Source organism: Hypanus sabinus, chromosome 11, assembly GCF_030144855.1.
Source record: "Hypanus sabinus isolate sHypSab1 chromosome 11, sHypSab1.hap1, whole genome shotgun sequence".
Classification (NCBI taxonomy): Eukaryota; Metazoa; Chordata; class Chondrichthyes; order Myliobatiformes; family Dasyatidae; genus Hypanus; species Hypanus sabinus.
This window is the reverse complement of record NC_082716.1, coordinates 27,471,257-27,495,172: the sequence shown is the minus strand read 5'-3', so window position 1 is coordinate 27,495,172 and position 23,916 is coordinate 27,471,257. Positions and strand designations below refer to the sequence as shown.

The 23,916-nt window shown below is 42.7% G+C and overlaps 1 protein-coding gene across 5 annotated transcripts; it reads right to left on the bottom strand.

The window, feature by feature from the left end:
* Window positions 1-1,813: 1,813 nt before the first annotated feature.
* Window positions 1,814-17,869, bottom strand: cdc20 (cell division cycle 20 homolog). Of its 5 annotated transcripts, none has more exons than XM_059984000.1 (11): window positions 15,467-17,869; window positions 10,747-10,974; window positions 9,494-9,660; window positions 8,445-8,541; window positions 8,144-8,272; window positions 7,798-7,994; window positions 6,910-7,004; window positions 6,544-6,775; window positions 4,924-5,049; window positions 4,166-4,283; window positions 1,814-2,744 (listed from the first exon to the last, which is right to left on the bottom strand). In XM_059984000.1, the coding sequence occupies exons 2-11, from the start codon at window positions 10,961-10,963 to the stop codon at window positions 2,572-2,574; spliced, it is 1,551 nt and encodes a 516-aa protein (XP_059839983.1). In that variant the 5' UTR covers window positions 10,964-10,974; window positions 15,467-17,869; the 3' UTR covers window positions 1,814-2,571. The 5 variants fall into 5 exon arrangements, with proteins under 5 accessions (XP_059839983.1, XP_059839986.1, XP_059839987.1 ...); XM_059984003.1 differs by lacking the exon at window positions 15,467-17,869 and adding an exon at window positions 14,397-14,502; XM_059984004.1 differs by lacking the exon at window positions 15,467-17,869 and adding an exon at window positions 14,462-14,483.
* Window positions 17,870-23,916: the final 6,047 nt, after the last annotated feature.

Below are 23,916 nucleotides of genomic sequence, written 5' to 3'. Positions count from 1 at the left end.
TGAAGGTATCTTCGAACGCTCCTGCCAGTTGGTTGGCACTGGTTTTCAGAATCTCACCAGTTACACTATCAGGGCCCGGCACCTTGCAAAGGTTCACCCTGTTGAAAGATGTTGAGGTTATCCTCTGATTCAGAGATCACAGGGTCACCATATGCTGCAGAGATTCAAACAGGTGTAGTTTTATTTTCCCATTCAAAGCATGTATAGGAGGAATAGAAGCTCATCTGGGAGTACAGCATCACAGCCATTCATAGTGTTAGATCTCACTTTGTAGGAACTAGAGGCCTCAGATGAGTTATTGAAAAGTGAGTGCAAGTAAGTTAAAGTTAAACCAAACATGGGGGGGGGGGGGGGGAAGACAGCATTAAGAGTAACTAGGGCAATTACCTTTCATAGAATGTCATCAACATGGTGAATTGTAATTATTACTTCAAATAGACTTCAAAGCATTTTCCACTAAAATAATGTTTATTTTATTACATCACAGTGGCATTGCTTTTAGTGCAACACTTTACAGCACCAGATATAAGACTGGGATTCAATTATCTGTAAATAGTTTGACTGTGTGGTTTCCTCTGGGTGCTCTGGTTTCCTCCCACATTCCAAAGATGTACAGTAAGTTGTGGGCACATTATTTTGGTGACAGAAGCATAGCAACTCTTGTGGGCTACTCAGCACAATCTGCAATGGTTTGATTTGAGATAAACAATACATTTCACTAATGACAATGTTAATATTTAAAACATCATAGTATAAATATGGACTTCCCCAAAGACATAACAAAAAGATTACTCATCAAGGAGTAAAAGGGGGTGTTGAAAGCAACTTTGATGGGGATTTTTTAATATAATTAAACTTCTAGGATAAAATATCTGGCATTCAACAATTTACTAGGAACAACAGCTGGGTCTCTTGGAAAATAAGGATGGACAAAATGGGCAAGTGAGTAAGAAATGTAATAGTTGTTTGATGGTAAATGAGTTCCTTGCACCAGGAATGAATGCATAGTTACTTGGTAATCAAGTCCTCACCAGCCCCTATTTCAACTAACCCGTCATCATTTGAATTGTCATTATTCTTCCATCTTAGTTCTTACTCAGGTGCAAGGTCTCATTTGTCTGTAAAAGGGAACCCACTTATTGTGTAATCAAATAACCAACTACTGCCACACCCTGACAATGGGTTGAAGCAATGTTGACATTCATACACTCCCAAAAGTTGGCTCTTAGCTTAAAACCAACCCTGTTACGGAGTATAACTTGCCTTCCTAAATTACTTCTGAAATATGACTCAAGTAATTGAGCACCTATAATTATTGCTTAACTTAAGATACTGTTCTGGAATCACAGGTGATACTGTGACAGCAAGGATACGCAAGGCTGCAGATTGTGTATATAGACCACTTGGTATTAAACAGAAATGTCAGTTTATCATTCTGTATGCCTCCTAACACTGTAGGAGTTCAGCCCATATGTTGATATGGTAATAGACTTGTTGAAATTACTGCAACAAACTATTTGTTGAGCCTAAATTTGGAGATAATTATTAGCCACAATTCCTTTAAAGATCAAGCACTGAATTCATAGCGTATTATAGTCACTACTTTACTTTTGAACTTTAACAAGCAACTTACAAAATGTCCCTTCTTCCTGCCCCTCACCTATACTTAAGTGAAAGTGACATGTTGCAATGTTGTTCTCAGTTTATAATGAAAGGATCAAATCAGTTTTAAGAGTTGGAGGCAAGCATTGCAGTTGTGATAATAAAATCCTCAATTATCTTCTGGCAATGCTCACAAAAAGGAACAGAATAATTTGCTTAATTGAAATATTGTTTTAATAAATTAAAACTTTATTCAATACAGATTTCAGGGATCATAGTATGTTTTAAAATGTAATGTTTGATTGTCAACAGCAATGATATTATCAGACTTTGATTCCCCTATTGCACTTCAGTCTCCAATTAACTTTGCTATTTCTTAGAATAAAACAAGGATTCGAGTGGAAATAAAAGCCATAGAATCAGCAATTATAAAGTAATGCATATTGCACCCATTTGTACTGAGAGCAAATAGCAAATAGATGCATATTTGCTCAAGTGATTGAGCTTTTCCCCAATACTAAATACTCGTTTAAATACAGGTCTAGACGAACTCTTGAATATTGCAAATGATCATTCTGCTCTGGTAACAAATGCAATCTGAGCATTAGCTTAACCAGTAAAAAAAAAGGTCACTAGATGGCAATATACACACCTACACTGCAAGCACCTTGAATACACCATTCAATTTTATTGGAATATTAAACACATTATATAATTTACTTAAAAGATTAAATGTCTAACAGCACAAATAAAATAGCAATTTAAAAGCGTATGTACAAGAAATAACAATATTTGTGGAAATTAAAAGTCAGTATCATTGAAAAATTTCCAAATTGGAGCACAAAAGGGATAAAACACTAGCTTCCCCCCCCCCCCCCTTTGCAAAGGTTAGTTGTACATTTATTCAATGTTACATTAAAAGTGAAGCCTCATGTCCACATTTGTGGCACATGCCTTCATCATAGTGTTCTAGCGAATTCCATGGTGAAGCACACTGGATTGACTGGCCGCTGCCATTTTCTTCTTCTTTGCTGGGTCTACAGCAAAACACTTCCAGAAGCGGATAGTCTCGTCTGCAGCCACAGAGCATACCGTACTTCCATCAGGACTTAAAGTGAGATTCAGCACACGAGCCTGATGTCCTACGTTAGAAACAGGATGTCTTTTATTCAACAACATAACTATTTTGTAACATCTTCATTCAAATACAAACAGGAGCAGCATTTTTATACACAAGAACAGTACAAAAACTAATCGTTTCAAATGTGCTCAGACAATCACACATCTTGTTACGGGATGAATCTTACCTAAGCAATAATTAGGTGCTTAATTATTTGAGTAGTTTAGAAAGACAAGAAATACTTCGTCTCTTACCTCAGAGGCTTTACAGCATTACATGTTTAATCTATAGCAGGGGTCACCAACCTTTTTGCAACGCAGACTGGTTTAATATTGACAATATTCAACTCCATGGGTTTGCCTTTAAGTGCAGGGTGCTTGGTCTCAAGGTACTGAAGCAGTTTTGAGGGCTCCATTGCCTCATTAGACAGCCTCTGGCCCTGAACTCCAGCTTCCCGCCCACCCGTTTGCCTTGGCCAGGTGCAGCTGGTCGTGGGTGGGGTGAGAGGGCAAGGTAGGGGCCGGAGGTCCCTGTGCTGGGACCGCAGCAGTCGCAGTCTGGAGAGAGTGAGGAGTGTGACAGGATGCACGCCCACACCTCACCGCCCCGGAGGTAGGCAGGATCTATCGGCTGACAAAAGTTTGGTTTCAGGGATTACTTTCAGTAGATCGCAGCGAGGTAGCTGCTCTGCTACTTATGAAACCCTGAGCCCAAATTAGGTCGTCTGCAAATATTTTAGCACCGGGTTCCCCACAAACCCAGTGCTAAACAGGTTTAGAGACGGCGCCCATCTGTCCGCGCTCCAGGCCAGTACTAATGGCACTTCTCGCTGGCCTTGCGAGGCCAACCAGTGATCCCTGGTGTGAGGGTATCACTGCATTTAGGCAACTGACGACCTCGCGTGTGTTCAAGTTCAACAGTGGGTGTGACAGGGAATGAGGAAAGGTACAGCTGACACATATAATTTCTTATCGCCAAATCGTACCGTTTCCTCGCGGCCCAGTGGTTGATGACCACTGATCTATAGTGATAATAGAACTAAAGTTTCAAGTTGATGTAATGCAAACACCTGCTGCTTTCATTATATAACATTTCCAGACTATTACAATTTCAATAACACTATTGTTACACAAAGATGTTCACATTAGTTTCTATTAGTTCTCAACAAGAGCAATTGAGCTTGCCTCACTTCACACAATTCTTTGCTTTCAGAAACCTATCTAGTTCTTTTCTGCCACAATGTGAATCTGCCCCTTAGCAGTGCATTCCACAACCAAAGCCAGTTGTGAGCCGAACTTCCCTCAGTTTTTTTTATTGTCAAAAACATTCATAAATTTAAATTGTTCTAATGGGACACAAGAAAAATGCCTTCCAAAAGCAAATTTGATCAGATATGTTTAAAATATCGTAGACAACTTTACTTCATGCATTTTAACTACATACCTTTGAGCTCAGCAACTTTGGTCAAGTTTGGATATTTCCAGATTACCAACTGATTCTGTGAAAATCCATGTCCTGACACCATTTCTTTGTATTCTGTTGACCAGACTATTGAACAGACCTGGTGAGGTGGAAAATACACAATAGAAATTTTAATCCAAAAGTTACAAAAGAGAAATGACAAATATCAAGTGTGCAACATAACACAGATTGTGTTAGATTAATAATTAATATATCTCAAGTCACTTAGTCAGGCTGGTAATGTCCTTCAACATTCACTGCATGGTTATCAGTAATTATTTTAAAGTTATAATAAAAACTATGGGATGACCTCACTTAAAGGTTACACTTTTTGGCATTTAAATTAATCCATGCATTGTCACCTGCAAACTTTGACATGCACACCACTATTCATTCTTATTCAGCAAAACCTTGAAATTTTAGCACAGCTTAGAAGATCTTCACATTACTTCCCAGAGAAATATTCTTAACTCTAATTTCACTACAAATCTCCGATTTATTCTTTGACCTGCAGAAGAATTAATCCCAACACCTTGCACAACTACTGCTTGCCCAGATAATGGGCAAACAGCACTAATTTTAGGAACTGTAAGAAACAGTAATATAGATTGCAAATTGAGAGTCATGAACCAAATCAGTGGCATATCTACACCGTATCCTCCCAGAATGAAAAAGATCCAGTAACACTGGCTTGTTTCATTGCTATTAACATTCACTAGTATCAATCTTACAGAACCAACCTGAGAACGAGTATCCACAGCATTCAGACACGACCCAGAATTAATATTCCAAAAGCGGATAAATCGGTCACTGGTGCCACCACCACTTGCAAGAATATTTGCTTGCCAAGGGCACCAGGCAACTGCCTGCAGAAAAAGAATGACAAATTACACACAATTAGGCTGCATAAGTGGAAAATCTCACAAGAGCAGCAGCTCCTGGAAAAAAAAAGATGTTGCTTTAACTGCACAATTCAAGAGCAGAAAATCTACCCAACCTCACTGAAAAGCTACCACAGACTATAGATTGGAATGCATCAGACAAAGGGAGCTTGGACAAAATTGTATCATATTCTCTGGAGTGAGGCTGGGAGCTGCAATCCAATAAATAAAAGGTTATATAGTCTTTTCCCTCCATCCTTTCAATTGTTACAGGTATCAAAAGACAAGAGGGCATAGGTGAGATGGAAGTTTAGAGAGATTTACCAGGCAAGCTTAAAAACCAAATATATAGAAGGTGACAAGTGCAGTACATGCTGCAGAGGGAAGTGACAGAGCAGTTAAGACCGCAATGTCTAAGTGTTCCCAGCCTGGTGTCCACAGACCCCTTGCTAAATGATTTGGTCTGCAGCATTAAGTTTGGACCCCCAAGAATAGGGGAATGTTGACCTTAGTTTACGGTCAGCAGACATGGTGGGCTAACATTTTCCTGTGCTGTGTTCTTTTTAAAAATTGTATGCAAGAAATTCTTATATTTAAAACACTGCTCATCCAACAAATCTCACTGGAGTCTCAACAAACAAAATGAAAAGTAAGTATGTGAAGCTCCTCAGACTGGGCAGCAATTTATGGTTCTATAGGTAGGTTGAAAAAAAAAACACCAGCAAAGTGTGGAGTTTGGATTTTTTGTACCAAAATTCAAACCAAGCCAATACTTGCAATCAACTTTAATATAAAAAGGGAGTAATGCAAGACACCTATGTTTTTAAAAAAATATATACTGAGAGATTGAATTTGCTCACAATTACTTTTCTAGCTCAGGATTAAGTTAGAAAAAGCAGCAGAACAAAAACACTGCCATTAAAAGGAATATTCAATGATTGAAAGCAATAAGGAATAAATCATAGCAAAAAAATTCACCCTGGAAATATGACATTCACTTGTCCAGTGTCAAAATTAAAACCACATTGCATAAAAGCAGAATTAAACCATTTGGCTCATTGAGTTTAGGACCTATCCAAACTGCAGGATGAACTTGAAAAATGAAGGCCTAATTGTAGAAGTGACATTTGGAGTTGGGTTCACTTATAATTATGGACCATTGTTAAAGCTAGACAAAGAATTGAAAAGAAACCCTGGCAAAAGTTGAAGAGGGATCAAGGAGCAGAAATACTGTTAACCTTTTGAAACACAGGGTTGAACTCTACCCACTATTAGAATCTAGGTAGAACACTCATCAGCAGACAGCCTTCTGTATATTCAGATTCTCAAACTTTCAGTTTTGTTATCAATGCTAGCAATTCAGATACTGGCCAATAATCCTGTTGCTAAATTTGTGTTACACCAAATTATGTCACTATTCAATTCTGCAAAGCAAACTGCAAATTTAGACAGAGCCCTTATCTGAAAATAGTTACTTACCTTAACAGCACCCTGATGCTGTGTGAACGTATGTAATGGTTGGCATGCTGCATCATTCCCAGTAATGCTTGGCCAAATATTCAGAATGTTGTCATTGCCACCACTAGCAAGATACCTGCCATCAGGTGACCACTTCAAGCCACAGACTTCTTGTGTATGTCCTGTCAAGGTAGCTACATGGTGTTGTGCAATGCGGACATCATGATGGTGGATTTCGCCTATTCTGGAACCACTAAATTTAAGGAAAAATAGAGAGGTCAAACCTTACTTTTGCCTTAATATTTCCAGAAAAGTTTGACGAATGCTTATTTCACTATGCTTGAGGAAGAACATTCAAACAGCATCTTAACGAGCACAATTTATTACCTGGACAAGATGTAACTGCTCCAACTGAGTGACCCAACTCGTACAGTGTGACTCACCATATTCCTCAGACGTTTCTGGCGTTCCACATCCCAAACCTCAAAACAAATATTTACAGTAAAAATCCAAACATGTAGGACTGCAAGCTAGATACATTTTCTATAAAAGGCCAGAATCTTAGTAGAGCAAAACATTTTTTAATTCCTTGGCTGGCCATAGAGCTTTGGCTTATTAATACACAAACAAATTAGTTTCCACAAACACAGCCAATTATTTTCTTTTGTTTGATGAAACAAAGCAAGTCATGATCTATTAATGCTTACCTTTACAAACCAAAAATGGGTATTTTACAGAGGTCAATTCCAGGGAGAAGAATGACTTAAAGCCACTCTGGTTTTGTAGATAGAAGGCAAATGATGAGGCCAGTGTGTATTAAAAGTGTTCTATACCTTTCCTGGTGAGCCCTTTCTGATCTATGATGAATCAGGAATTATAAAAAGCCTGTGGGTTTGTTATTGTTTTTATAAAAACTACACACCTCACCCAAGGCAGCATTGAGGACATCCCTCAAACTTTTCCTATGTTCCTTACATTGCATATTTTGTAGGAGACTGTTTGCCAATGAAATGGCTTGACCAAATGCAACTTGGGCCACAACACTGGAACAATAGCTCAGTTATCTGTCCACGAAGGAAGGATTTTCCCACAAACTTTGGCAGCATTTTCCCAACGCCTCAAGCTGTTCGCTGTAGGAAATTGAGTCCGAGCATTTAGGACAGAATATCATGGCCATTTCATTATGATTGAACTTGCTGCTCATACTTTGTAGATGACCAGGATGTACCAGCTATCTACAAAGTTGAAATCAGAAGCTTCGCACTCTGCTCTTACCTGTACTTCGCCATTTCTAGTCCCAACTGCTAAATAATTGCCTTCTTTTATCCAGGACACCGAAGCAACATAGTCTTCCTGACCCTCAAGCTGTACAAGTGGCAGGATTTCACCAGACTCAGCATGCCAGAGATACACATTATTTGCAAGTCCCACAGCCAAGTAGTTCAAGGAACTCCAGTCAATCAAATTTAGATCTGAGGTATGGGAACAAAAGAAAACAGATGGCGTAAGCTACTTAGAAGTGACCAAATTGTTGCATTTGTTGTTCTCAGCTGTAGGTGTAATCATTATATATCAGCCATTTCCAATGTTTTAAGCTAAAAGTACAAGCGTCACAACTTACAATAATCATTTCTGATCTCTGGAGCATCCAGAATTCTTTCTGGCATAGAGGGGATGTATCGTGTGGGCTTCTTCGTGGAACTTGGTGTTGTTGACTGACTGTACAGGACTTTCAGGTTGTTCTGGTAACCTAGGAAAGAAACAGTGACTAAAACCAGAGAGCACGATTCCGCAGGCACCCCTACCTTCAGGATGGGGTTCCAACCAACAAAACCACAAAACAGAAGCAAGAATTAACTACCAGCAAGATAGAAAAATAAACATTCAATTAACCTTGCTTTAAAGAGTGCAAACTAAAGTACCTTCAGGCGCACAAAGAGGTTTCCCACTAAGTCGTAGAATCTTAGCCTGCTCAACATCATAACCATTCAGGTTTAAGGACCAGGATTTCTGCTGTTCCTGAAGAGAAATATTGTAACTTATGATGAGAAAAAAATCAAGTTCTATTCAGCACATACCATTTTTGTTGACTTGTCACAAACAAGAAAATCTGCAGATGCTAGAATGAACACACACTCACTCTGCTGGAGGGACTCAACAGGTCAGGCAGCATCTATAGAAAAGGGCTGGAGAAAGGGTAAATCTGATGAGAGGATAGAAGGCCAAGGGAAAAAGCAAATGGACAAGCACCAATGGGATGTGATGACAGATAAGGAGACAAGGTGAGAGAGAAATGAGGAATTGGAGTTGACCCAAATGGAATAGAAGATTTTGCTCCTTCAACCTGAGTGTAGCCTCATTGTGACAGTAAAGGAGGCCATGGGCTGACATGTTTAAATGGGACAGGAAGTGGAATTAAAATGGGTGGCCACTGGGAAAACCCACTTTCTTTGGGCAGATGGAGTGTAGGTGCTCAAAGCTTTCTTCCAATCTACGTCAGGCTGGAGGAGCAACCCCCTCTTTCATTATTCCCCTCATTTCTTATCTGCCCATCACCTCCTTGGAAGGCCCTCTCCTTTTTCTCCCCCTGTCCCAACCTCCCTCCCCACCCCCGACCTCTTAAACATTTGAATATGCTTCTTATATATAAAAAAAAACTAAGATACTTAAGTACACACAATTTACCAGATACTCACTTCAAAACCACAACACTACAGGAGTTAAGAAAGTGTGCAGTTCCCCATGTTTTGGGATGTCAATTTACTTGAGGAAATTAAGACTCTAAAATGAAAATGCCTGTAACTCTTCATCCCATGCAAAAATAAGGCATTAGTTTCCAAATTCTAAACAAGAAAGCAATTGTATAATCAGGGGTAAAATCTACAATGATCCACTGAATCCAAGAACAGATTTGACACTCATACATACCATAAAAATAGGCACATTTATTCAATGAATTTTTGATAATTACCTTCTTGGTTGGAGATTCATTTTCTTGATCATTCTCTTTGTTAATCAAGAAATGTGCAACATCCATTTGTACTGCATTGCGGGTTGGAATATAACGATCAGCACCTGCTTTTGATGGTGTCCCCTGCACTCGGGAACATTTAGAAGATTTAGGGGTTTTTGTCCTGCCTGAAGGGAAAACAAAAATAATTAAAATTCCTTCTATGTGTCATGTGCCCGAAAAGTTTTATTCCTCCAAGAGGAGGAATTTTGCCAAATCCATATGGAAATAATGCCAACTCCAATCTAAGAGCATGCATTAGGATTATTATAGTGGTACACCAAGTTTCATTGTTCTTTAGGTTAGCAGTGTTGTGCATTTAATATTTCAGTATATTTGAATAATCTTGGAAATACTATTTGATAAATCATTCTTTGTAGTTAATTCATTAAAGTTATATCCCATTCACATTTTTATATACATACATCACACTAGCATGTGATACTTGTGCACCTCACCAAAGTAAACAAAGTTACACTATTATTTCAGACTCCCAGGTCTTCCTTTTGAATTAGCTTAATGCTTAAAGTGAAAAAAAAATAATAAGCAGCATCCAAGGTTAGATTAGATTAAGGCTCTACAGTATCAAGCAGTTTGCTGGATGCTATTATAGCTCAGGGTGCCAGAATTCATTTCCAACACTGTCTGTAAGGAGTGTCTGTACATCCTCCCTGTGGAATGCATGGGTTTCCCCCAAGTAATCCGGTTTCCTCCCACAGCTCAAAGACGTACCAGGTAGGTTACGTGGTCCCATGATTAGGTTAATCAAGAGTTCTCAGGCCTGGAAGGGCTTACTCTGCACTTTATCACTAAATAACAAAATTCCAACACCATGGTCACTGGCCTAGTGTGGTTTCTGTACATTAAAATTAATTAGCAAACTTAAAGCGAATCAACATTAGGCATAGCTTCAAACTTTGGGTGCATGTCGGTAAAACAACTTAGGAAAAAAATTGTTCGGATGTTCCTGTTATCAACTTTGTACATGCAATTGAGAGAAATAGAGTCAGGAGGTGGGTGGGCCAAGTATGGAGAAAGAACAAATGGAAATAATGCCCACCATCAACATCAAAAGAACAAAGGGCTTCAAATTTCTACCCATATCACCAACATTCCAAAGCATTAGTATAGAAAATAAACAAAAACCTCTCCAAAGTTACAAACATTACCCTACAAGCATTAGACTAAAACAATATACAATGTGAACTGGATACCTGGTGTCTTACTGGGTGTCAACTTGGATGTATTCAGTGACCGGTTTGTAGCTTTCATTGGTGATAAGCCACTAACATTGGCTGAAGTAGACAAAGGGCCAGTAGCACCATTGTTTTCTTTAGCCTTGCGCTGCCACCTGGCCAGGGGCCCGTTTGCTATGGGAGCATCCAATTTCAGGATATTATTAATGTCACTCTCAAAAACAAACTGAGCCATTCTGCTCACACCTGCAAGGGAAATATTTGTTGAGACACACCAGGAGATAATTCACCAACTAAGCTGCTAATTTATACAACTTCCATTTCATTTCCACTCTTTAGCTTAAAGTCAGTTTAGTGAACACATTTAGAAGATGCTAGCAAGGAGTGAAACTGAAGTCGAGGCTGAGTAAATTTATTGTTTTTTTATAAAAAAAAACCTTGCCCAAAATGTTTACATACCAAACATTTCTTGTATCTGACAGCAACTGGAAATTATAAACGTCAGGCCCATTTACTTTGTCTTCAATGATATGATTGTGGGCTTAATGAAATTTAATTAATAACAATGCAATCTCTTCTTGTAGACTGCAGGTTGCAGTAACAGAATCTTCCAAGTTTTTTTTAAAAATCGGGGAGAAGTAGATAACACCCAGCGAGCTTAGCAACAGACAGTGATGTAGTAGAGCACATCATCATTCTCGAGGAGGAGTGAGTGGTCCTGGAAGGGGATGAATCCCCAGTGCCTGACAAAGGTGCATTGCTGCAAGCAGCAAGGAAGAAGGCAGAGTCCTGCAATATTTTACATCTTCGGCATAAGTGAGGTACCAGATCAGAGGATGGCCAGTGAACAATCTGCAGGAGGAACACCGGACAGCAACATTTGTGGAAGGAAATGTCAACATTTCAGGTTGAAACCCTGCATCATAAGTGTGAATTAATTGATGTTGGGAAGTTAAATCAGGCCAAGGTATACACAGATAATAGCAAGGACCTGGGAGTGTTTATTGAACAGCAACACCTTAGGATACAGATGTATAGTTCCTGAAAGTGGCAGTGAAGACAGCAAATGGTATGCTTGCCTTTATCTGTTGAGGCCTTGAGCTGGGTGGGACATCGTGTTGTGGTTATACAAACATTGGGACAGCTCTGGTCATTGTAATACAGGATGATGTTCAACCACAGAGGATAGAAAAGTTACCTGGGCTGGAGAACGCGACAGGTTGAGTTTGTTCTCTCTAGAGAGAAGGCCAATTTGGAGATTGAATAAGAGGGCTTAAACTGGGTAGATAGCACATCCTCCTCCCCCAACTCAGATGAACTAGAACTAGAGGACATGTTTAATTGAGTGGGGAAAGATTTCTTGGGGCTTCAAGGAGAAAACTCACAGTATGGTGGGTATATAGCTGGAGGAACTCAGCAGGCCAGGCTGCATCTATGGAAAAAGAGTACAGTCAACACTTCGGGCAGGACTGGAGGAAAAAAGATGTGGGGGAAGGGAGGGAGAAACACAAGGTAATAGGTGAAACTGGGAGGGGTGAAATAAAGAGCTGGGAAGTTGATCGGTGAATAATACAGGGCTGGAGAAGGGTGGAGTCCAATCGGAGAGGAAAGAAGGCCATGGAAGAAAGAAAGAGGGGGCAGGAGCACCAGAGGAAGGCGATGGGCAGGCAAGAAGATCAGGGAAGAGAGAGAAAAGGGGATGGGGAATGGTGAAGGCAGGGGTGGCATTACAGGAAATCTGACAAATTGATGTTCATGCCATCAGGTTGGAGGCTATCCAGGTGGAAGCCATGGATAAACATATCAGTGGAATTAAAATGGGTGGCTACTGGGAGATTCCACTTTTTCTAGTCGACAGAATGTAGGTGTTCTGCAAAGTGGTCTCCCAATCTATGTTGGTTCTCACTGATATAGAGGAGGCCATACCGGGAGCACTGGACACAGTATATCAGCCTATTAGACCCACAGGTGAAGTGTTGCCTCACCTGGAAGGACTGTTTAGAGCCCTGAATAGTTTTGAGGGAGGGATAGGAGCAGGTTTGGCTCTTGCTCCATTTGCAAGGGTAAGTGCCAGGGTGGAGAGACAAACAGACAAGGGAGTGATCCCTGTAGAAAGCTGGGGTGGGGGGGGGGGGGGGGAAGATGTGCTTGGTGGTGGGATCCCGTTGGAGATGGTGATAGTTCCAGAGAATTATGTGCTGAATGCAGAGGTTGGCAGGGTGGTAGGTGAGGACAAGAGGAGCCCTCCCCCAGTAGTGGGGGAGGATGGGATGAGAGCGTGAAATGGAAGAGATGCGGTTGAGGACAGTGTTGATGGTGGAGGAAGTGAAGCCCCTTTCTTTACAGGAGGACATCATCTTCATTCTGGAGTGAAAAGCCTTATCCTGAGAGCAGATGCAGCAGAGGCAGAAGAGTTGAGACACGTGGGTAGCATTTACAAGTAACAGGATTCATAATCAACATCAGTAGATAAGCTGTGTCCAGAGATAGAGACAGATTGAGAAAGGGGAGCGAAGTATTCAAAACTGACCAGGTAAATTTGAGGGCAGGGTGGAAATTAGAGGCAAGGTTGGAAGCAGCACCAATGCAGTCAATGTAGCATAGGTAAAGTGGGGGACAGACACCAGTGTAGGCTTGGAACATAGACTGTTCTAAGTAGCTGACAAAAAAGGTAGACAAAGCTAGGGCCCATAACTGCACCTTGTTTGCAGAAAGTGGGAGGAGTAAAAAAGTTAATAAGAATGAGGACAAGCCCACTTGACAGAGGAGTGATGGTGGAGGGGAACTGGTTGGGTCTGTTGTCCAAAAAGAAACTGAGAGCTTTGAGACCTTCCTGGTGGGGGAATGGAAGCATATAGGGACCAGACATCCATAGTAAAAATATGACAGGGGCCAGTGAACTTTAAATCATTGAAATAGTGGGTACATAGAAAATAGGTGCAGGAGTACGCCATTTGGCCCTTCGAACCTGCACTACCATTCAGTATGATCATCCAACTCAGAACCCTATACCTGCCACAGGGAAGGTGTTGAAGTAGATACAATTACAACAGATACATAGATCATTAAGGTTTAAAGGGATATGGGATTCATGTAGAAAGGCATTTTAGTTAGCATTCCTCTTCCTATTGGGGCACAGTCAGAAAGGAAACACACCACTAGGATCAAGCATAGGATTTATCCCAGATTAACAAGGGCCTCAGACAGATCTCCTCCATTCAGTCAACCTTGCCATGGCTCGTTGCCCACCAACACTTTCTCTATAACTGCTACACTACGCTCTACATGGCATTTTTTTTTTGGTACCACTCTACTTACAGATGCTTGGATGTAAAACATAACTTTCCACTATATCTTAGCACATGCCAAAAATAACGCAATTATATTTATACCTGTCAAAGCAGAATAATTAGGCAAAAGTCAAAACCATTTCTGTATTCACCCCTAAAACTGTCAGAAAGGTATAATATTGGGTGGACATCTCCGCTATTCGGTTATCGACCTGCCTGCCCTGTTAGATACTCCCATCACCGCACTGGATGCCACAGGCGGCTTGCAGGCGAACCCCCCCAACACTGGACTGTACCCACTTGCCCTTCAGCTTCCAGATGCCTCCCCCAACCCCCACCTCAACACAACCTTCAACTTGATGTGGACAGGGACCTTGCCTGTTGTCTCACCAGCTCCGTCAGACGAGACCCAAATCTCTGGCGTATGAAATGGCTACCGGTACCTCATCAATGGATTTAAATTCCAGTCGTTAACCGGCACCCGAACGGCTCTCTCCCATTGGGCCAGTTGAATGAAAACAGGCACCCCATTGGAAGAGGCCGAACGTGCCTCGTGATTTGATGACGACTAAAACACGTTCGCATGCGCCCTAGGGGCGTGCTGCCAAATTGAAGCGCTGGATGCCATATTTGGTCAAGGCAACATTTACCGTAAACTTGAATGCTAGCTGCATTACGAAGGTAAATAATATTTGCACAGGGAGTAAATATGAGGAATGCAAAAAGAGCGGATGAATGGAAGAAAGAATGGTGTAGGGTTAAACAAAAAAAAAACACGAAAATACTGGATACACTCTGGCAATATCTGTGGTAAAGGAACAGTTAAAGTTTTATGTTAAACAGCAGAGTAAACTGATACCTTGGATTTTCAGTTTTCTTTGTTTAAAGTGAACATTTGGGGTTATAAGGATAGAGCTGGAAAGCATCACTGGTTAAGAAAGCTCAGTTAAATTAAAAAAAAAGAAATATTCAGCAGGCCAGGAGAATCTTTTGAAAAAATGAACTGGATTCAAAAAGGAAGTGAAAGATCTGGAAGGAGGGGTAAGGGGATCATGTACCTGTGAGAATGGGGCATGATAAGCTGAGTGCTTACTATTTATTTATTGAAATACAGTGCAGTGTAGACCCTTCCAGCCCTTCGTACACAGTACCCAGCAACTCCTGATTTCACCACAGCCTAAATACTGGACAATTTACAAAGCCCAACTAACCTCCCAACCTGTACGTCCTTGGACCATGGGAGGAAACCCATGCAGTCACAAGGAGAACGTACAATCTCCACACAGGCAGTGATCCTGTAGGCAGCGCGGTACACGGCAGCAGCGGCCTTTCAGATCTGGTGCTACTTTAATTTAGTTTTAAAATTTAATTTTAAGGCACAATTAGGGTTTAGGGCAATGGATAACATCGCCAGAAACTGCTACAATAGAGATCGCCCAAAAACAAACCTTCATGAAAATCTGCTGGTTAGATTGCGCGACCTCGGCTTGCTGAGGGAATCGGGCCTGCAGTCCTCGGACTCGCCTGATGCCGGTGGCCGGAGTTGGAGACGTTGTAAGCGGTGTGCGAGGAAGCGAGGTGAGTGGGCAGGAGTCCATGCCAGGAATAAAGCAAGCCGTAGCCGGCCGGCTCTCCCGTCCATTCTGCTCTCCAATGGACATTAAATTGGACTACATCTGTGGCAATGAAATAATTGGTGGGAGTACAGAAACGGACGGAATCCTGGATGCCGCCATTCAGCTGATTATTTATGTAACGGATTTTCCCCCAAGCCATCGGACTACCAACTTACTGACCTCTGATGTGCCTATTGTCTTGTTTATCATTTGTTGTAATGCCTGCACTGTTCTGTGTACTTTATGCAGTCCTGGGTAGGTCTGTAGTATAGTGTAGTTTTTGTTTTGGTTTACGTAGTTCAGTGTAGTTTTTGTATTGTTCATCTGGCACCATGGTCCTGAGTCCTGAAAAACATTGTCTCGTTTACACTGTGTGCTGTACCAGCAGTTAAGGTCGCAATGACAATAAAAAGTGACGACTTAACTTGGTTGGAATTGACCCCAGGTCAGTGGTACTGTACTGCCAAGCACTACACTATCATGCCATAGTTATTTTTTTACAAAAAAGGAAGGGAAGTGCAAGAAAGTAAAAAAAAATCTCCAGAAAAAATGTTTAGAAAAGGATAGGAATTAAACTGCTAACGTGGCAAAACTGAAAAGGGTGATGACATCTCACCCTGCAGAAACTCATGTCAGGGAGGTAGCACCACCAACCCCACCCCCAGCAACCCCATAATCCCCCCGCCCCACCAGTCAACCGCCAAGGGTGTATGTATACAGGACATTTGATAATGAATGAACACAACAATTCATTTGATCACATATTCCTCGGCAGATTTGAGCATTTTGCCGGAAGTCTCAACCTCATAGCAGTCTGGGTCAATGAAATTGTTAATTTCGCTAGACATCAGATTCACCAGTGTTTTGTGAGACAACTGACTTCTGAATTCTGTCTTAATGTGACGCACCATTCTGAATGCCCTTTCCACATCACAATTAGAATTTGGCAGCACCAAAAGCAGCTTCATCAACTGTTGCAAACAGTGCAGCGAGCAACACTGTCATTATTTTTGACCCTGATTAGGCAGGGGTACACTTTAGTGTAGTCTGGGGTGAAGTACGTTTTATATTTTCTTTTTTTGGAACACACTGCCATGGTGCTTGATGCACCATCAATAACTCTCTCTGAGACGTGAGGTTGAGATATCGGCTTTTATTGCCTGGAAGAAAGAACAAGCAGTAGTTGACCACCATACTACATCCTGGAGACTGAGGGCCGGACTCAGGCCTCAATCGCCTTTATACAGGGGTCTGTGGGAGGAGCCACAGGAGCAGTCAGTAGGGGGCATGTCCAGACAGGTATATGTAGTTCACCACAGCGCTGCAGGACTGATGGACAATGAAAGAGACAGAGGTCGACTGTAAAGCCCGCCCACAGAGAAAACTGATAGGTCTACTTAGGAAAAAGAGAGACCAATCAGGATTGATTTCTCTCTCTCTCTCTCTCTCTCTCTCTCTCTCTCTCTCTGTCTCTGTCTCTGTCTCTGTCTCTGTCTCTCTCTCTCTCTCTCTCTCTCTCTCTCCTCCACCCCTCGCTCCGTTATTTTTAATGAAACCCGTAACACATTTTGTTGAACTCCAAAACCTAAAACAGAAGAGTGTTCTGAAATTCCTGATGTAACCACGTCATCATGTGATACCAACCTCTTAAAGCGAAACCCAACTCAATGTTGGTGGCTGTGAATTATGTACATTTCTCCCAATTATGTTACCATACACAGCCTCCCCACCCCCGGTTTCACTAAAATTGGCATTGTGAGCTTGTCTGGAGCTCAGATGAGCCCCCGGCTCAGGTCCTGGGTTCTATGTGTGGAGGGACCGCAGATGCCTCTGGCTCATCCAGAGATGGGTTGGCACGCTCTTGGTCATGTTGTGACGCCAGGGGAAGGGCAGCAAAATACTCCAAATATCGGTGGGCTTAAGGTGATCTACTGAAATACATTCTGGTTTACCCCTCTTATCTATGATAAAAGTCTTTTCTCCCCGCTCCAAAATGCAGAACTCGCCATTGTGAAGGGGCCTAAGGGGTTGTTGATGTGTATCATGGCGGACAAAAACAAACTAGGCAGGATGTAGGTCAACTCGAACCCAAGGTGCGGTACGCCATGATGGGAGGTGGGAATGGGTGAAAAGGAATTGAATTTACTGAGGTGGGGGAACACTGTTGGGAGGCTGATCAAGGGGTCATGGAGTCAGGCACTCGTAACAGCTGTTTGTATACCAACTCAGCCACCGTCAACTGCAGGTCCTTTTTTGTAGCAGTTCGGAGCACCTGCAGGACCACGGGAGAAGATAATGCCAATGCTCATTGGTCAGGGAAGCCCTCGGAGCAGACCGTAAGGAGCGGTGAAACCTGCTGGCAGAGGCCATTGGACTGCGGGTGATACACCGCGATGTGACGTAGCCTAACATCGAGCTTCTGGGCCAACACAGCCCAAAGGTTTGATATCAATTGGGGACTGCATGTCAGATGGCATTGCCAAACGAGCATCCCAGGTGCTGATGAACTCTCGAGCCACGTTTATGGCCGTCATCGATGCTGGAGAGATAACCTTTGGCCACCTGGTGGTTGGGCCCACCATGGTAAGGAGATGTGTGAAACTGCAGGAGGGGGGAAAGGACCAACAAGGACCACATTGGCATAGTCAAACCATCGCTCAGGGACCTCGAAAGGTGCCAATGGTGCCTGAACATAGGGTTAATTTTTGTCCGCTGGCACTCCACACAAGCTACAGTCCAATCACGCTTGTCCTTTCTGAGGTTGTGCCAGACAAACTTTAGTGCAACCAGTTTCTGTGAGGTATTCTGGCCCAGATGCGAGGAACCATGTATAGAATCGAAAACACTCCGTCTTCAGTTTGTGGGCACGATAGGGTGAGGGCGACTGGTTGAGACATCGCACAGGAGAGCATCTTCCCCGACCTAATGTCAGCCAACTGCAGGCCTGTGACTGCTGCTCAGTAAGCCTAGATTTCTGGGTTAGCAACCTGGTTGGCTCCCATGCTGGCATAGTCAATCTCTATGAATATGGCCTCTGTGGCTGGCTGTGAGAGGCAATCAGCTACAGCATTATTTTCCCCCCTTGATATGTCATATATCCATTGTGAATTCCAATATGTAGGCCAGGTAGCACTGCTGCCTTGCAGAGCAAGGGTCTGATGTTTGGAACATTGCATGCACGAGGAGTTTGTGGTCAACAAATGTTGTCAAATGGTGACCTTCTAGAAGAAAACGAAAATGGCAGGCAGCCAGAGAGAGACCGAGAAGCTCACAGTCAAACGTGCTGTGTTTGCTTTCAGGGTGACGGAGCTGCCAGCTGGAGAAGGTGATTGGCTGCCACACGTCTCCGACCAGCTGTTCATGCACGTCTCCCACAGCATAGTCTGAGGCATCAGTTGTAATGGCTATAGGTGCATTGGGGAGGGGTTGCACCAGCAGGGTCATATTAGAAAGAGTTCATTTGTTATCATCAAATGCCCAGGTCATGTCCACTGACCAGTCAAGCACTTGATTAGTGGTATTGCCTTTAAGCACACTATACAGTTGCAAGAAAAAGTTTGTGAACCCTTTGCAATTACCTGGTTTTCTACATTAATTATTCATAAAATGTCAAATATTCATCTAAGTCACAAGAATAGACAAACACAATGTGCCCAAACGAATAACACACAAACAACTGTACTCCTTCTCGTCAATACTGAATACACCATTTAAACAGTCACAGTCTAGGTTCAAAAAAGTAATTGAACCTCTGGGTCAATGCCTTCTACAAAAGCTATTTGGAGTCAGGTGTTCCAATCAATGAGTTGAGATTGGAGGTGTGGGTTGTGGAGGTGCTCCACCCTATAAAAAAGACACACAAAGCCAGGTTGCGCTTCTGCGCTTCTCAAGAAAGATCTCTTTATATGCACTATCCCTAGATCAAAACAATTTTCAACCTTAGAAGAAGAATCGTTGAAACTGGAAAAGGCTACCAAAACATTTCTAAAGACCTGAGTGTTCATCAGTCCACAGTCAGAGAAATTGTCTACAAATGGAGGAAAGTCAGTACTGTTGCTACTCTCCCTTTGGAAAAAATTAACTTCCTGGCTAAACATGCTGCAAAGTCCTGGATGTGTGGGACTGGGTAAAATCAGGGGTGGCGGCCCTGTTTCAGTAATCACCACATGAGCAGCAACCACCATGGGACTTAGGGACCATATGGGGGGTGAAGTCCAGGGACTATTTGACTGGTGTACAGTTCCGAGTCTTTCCACGTTGGTGTATTTGGCTTTCGTGGTTGCCAGCTTTTCTGGGTTCAGTCTACACATGCGGGCAAGGACTGGTGGGCCAGTTGTGGGAATGTGGTGCTGGACCCATGTTTTGTGGCTGTTATGGAGAATGTGGACCTGGCGATGTCTGGGAACTCGCCCAGCAGTAATGTAAACCCACAAGCAGTGGCGCATGCACTTGACAGAGTCATTGTGGGGAACTTAATGGGGGAGCGGATTTTGAGATCCACAAGCTGGCAGTTCTTAAGATTGACTGACAGTCCTTGGGCACACAGGAAATCTGCATTGGGCGGAGGTCTAGCCACTTTAGCCAGGACGAAGTCCCATGTGTAACATTGGGTACTGAAGTAGAGTGTCACCCATTGTTTCCCGAAGATCTGGATCCTGCAACCTCCAGTGAGGTTTCATTGCTCTGTGCCTTCTTATCAATAAGGCGGTGCTGGCAACATACTCATTTGAGTACCCATGTCACACTGGAAGTGTTGCCCTGAAAGGGTGTCCATAATGAACAGCAAATGACCCAAGCAGCTGGAAACCCTGGTGTTCACAGACCTCTGATGTCCCAATGCGTTGGCACTGTTGAAGCTGCAAGGCAGTCGGCGCTTCCTCGCTTTCCCTACCCAAGTGACAGCGGTAAAAGCACGGGCCCAGTGTTGTCTGTTTCGCAGCCGCAGGCATCCTTAAGTTGAGGGCCTTGCAGACCAGGCTAATCGAGGTAGAGAAAGGAGGATGGTGCACCGCTGCATGCCTGAGTGTGGACTATCAGCCATTTAGCTCTTCACAGGTGCATTAGTGAGGGCTATGTGAACTTGATCAGTCTTTTCTTTAAAGATAAAACAAGGATGGTGATTTCCCTGGAGAGGCTGCATGTGGTCAATTAGCTCCGAAGGCTTATGATTGTCGAGACCGGGTAAGGAGAGCAACTGTACTCAGACCAAAAGTGTGTTAAAAAGTGAGTTTTCAGCGATCGGTATTTATTGTGTTCAGGCAGCCATTCAAGCAGACTCACCACTCTCACAGCCATGGAGTTGCTAAGTGACGCTTCCACTTAGTAAAATTTGGTGTTATCGGCGGAGATTTCTCGCAGAGGAAACTGGGCCTCAGCTTGTATGAACCAAGTAATGGCATTTTGCTCTGAAAACTGGCAGTTTCAAAGTGACTGTGTTGGCCAACATGCTCAATAACTTTGGAATTGTCTTAGAACATCAGGGTCAGCAATGTAGGTCTTCACAAAATTAAACAAAGTGGGGTATTTTATGTTTAATGAAACCGGTAACACATTTTATTGAACTCCACAACCTAAACACAAAAACGTGCTAAAAATCCTTATGTAACTACATCATCATGTCAGACTAGCCTATTGAAAGGAAATACCAACTCAATATCGGTGGTTGTGAATTATGTACATTTCTCCCAATTACATTAGCCTACAATGGACCAGCGTGTAAAAGGGAGCTGAAAATCAGGCTGAGCGGTGCCACAACAGCAACCTCTCCCTCAATGGCAGCAAGGCTAAGGAGCTGTTTATTGGCTTCTGGAGGTGGTCCATGAGCCAGTCCTCATCGGAGGATCAGAGGTGGAGAGGGTCAGCAACTTTAAATTGCTCGGTGTAAGGAGACCAGCCATGGGCCCTGCAATTATGAAGAAAGCACAGCAGCGTCTCTACCTCCTTAGGTGTTTATGAAGGTTCAGCATGATATCTAAAACTTTCACAGTCTTCTTAGATGTGTGGTGGACAATTTATTGACTGGCTATATCACAACCTAGTATGGAGAAACCAATGCCCTTGAATGGAAAAATCCCACAAAAAAAGTAGTGGTTACGGCCCAGTCTATATTGGGTAAAGCCCTTTCCACCACTGAGCACAACTACACGAAGCATTGTTACAGGTAAGCATCATCCATCATCAGGGTCCTCCACCACCCAGGATATGCTTTTTTCTCACTGTTGCGATCATGAGGAAGTGACAGAAGCCTCAAACTCACACCACTAGGTTCAGGATCAGTTATTATCCCTCAAACATCAGGCTCTTGAACCAAAGGGAATAACTTCACTGAACCGTTCCCACAACCTATGGACTCGCTTCTCTGGACTCGTTATCTCATGCTCTTGATATTTATTCCTTATTTCATTTTTTTTTCTTCTTGTATTTGCACAGTTTGTTGTCTTTTGCACACTGGTTGAACACCTGGTTGGTGCGCTTTCATTGATTCTATTATGGTTATTATTCTATTAGGGATTTATTGAGTATACCCATCAGAAAATGAATCTCAGTTTGTAAATGGTGAAATATTTGTACTTTGATAATGAATTAACTTTGAATTTGAAACTTGAGGTTGAACTGAAGTGATAAGGCGCGGGCCAGAGAACGAGGAACAAGCAGATGTTTGGTAAATTTAAGCGCAGGGCCAGATTGAAAAGGTCGGGATGTCGGGTCCAGAGGCGAGGGACAGGCCGGGTTTCAGATCATTCCTCCGTGAGGTTTACTCGTCTCTGCGCTGAACCGAAGCTGTGGCCTTGTAATGTGTTAGTTTACTTCCTGGTCGAATGTTGCTCCCGCCATGCCAGTCATTGATTGGCTCATTCGAGGGATGCAGCAGCTCTTTCCCATTGGCTGCCTTGTGCGCCCTGCTGCCGGTGTCTGGTTCTGGGAGCCTCAGTTGTATAAGAATAACATGTGCCAGAGACACGCAGGCTGTAAATGTAGCCAGTCAATAAATGTAGTAGGGCCCACACACACTTAGCTAAGTATCTGTTTAATGAATGGTTTGTTTTGTAGTTGTGTAACTTGAGGAGACCCAAGGAAGTTCCTGTTGAGTTAGACATGTTGCTGAATAATCAGTGTCAGAGATTTCATAACCTAGAGTGGCTTAGATGTGTGCTTGCCTGACTTAGAGGTTTGGTGGAAGGTTTTGCTGTTTGTTGGTAAATAAATGGCTAACGTGCTTATTCATAATCAGTGTCTTCTGTTTCACTTACCAAACCCGTGAACCTGCTTTCCCATAACAGGCCTGCAACTAACGGGCTGCTTATCCTGCTGCAGCAATGAACGGGCTTCGTGGCTCCGGACTCACTTCTGTGAACTTTAGTTCCGACTGTTGTTTGTTTAACAACCTTTTTAAAAATGGGTACTACTGTTTTTGGAACTTTGAATACTGCAGCACAGGAATAGGCCCTTCAGCCCACAATGCTATACTGAACCTGATAAACAAAACCCTCAAAAACTAATTCCTCTGATATTAGACATTTCCATCCTGGGAAACAGATACACTCTGTCCACTCTATCTATGTCTCTCATAATCATATAAACCTCTACCAGATCTCCTCTCAGCCCTGGCTGCTCCAGAGAACACAACCCAAGTTTATCCAGCATCTCATGATAGCACGTATCCTCTAAACCAGGCAGCGTCCTGGTAAACCTCTTCTGCACCCTCTCCAAAGCTTCAACACCCTTCCTATACTGGGGCAACCAGAACTGTATGCCAGAGTTCTTTAATGTTGCAACATAACCTCTTGACTTTTGAACTCAATGCCTCAACTGTTAAAGCAAGCATTCCAACAGTCTTCTTAACCACCCTATTGACCTCTGTAGCCACTTTCAAGGAGCTATAAACTTGGACCCGAAGACCTCTCCGCTCAGCAACACTGTGTAGGGTCTTGACCTTAACAGTGTACTGTCTCCTTTCATTGTCTCTACTGAGGTGCAACACCTCACATTTATCTGGGTTAGACTTCATCTGCCATTTTTCAGCCCATATCTGCAAATGATCTATATAGTGCCGTATTCTTTGTCAGGCTTCTACACTATCCACAACTCCACCAATCTTGGTGTCATTCCTAAACTGACTAACCCATCCATCTACATTTTCATCCAGTTCATTTATATAAATCAGAAACAGCAGAGGTTACAGCACAGGTCCCTGCAGAACACTACCTAATTACAGACATCTGATTTGACCACAATCAGTTCTGAGCCCAGACAGCCAATTCGTTCTGGACCCCATGCATCCT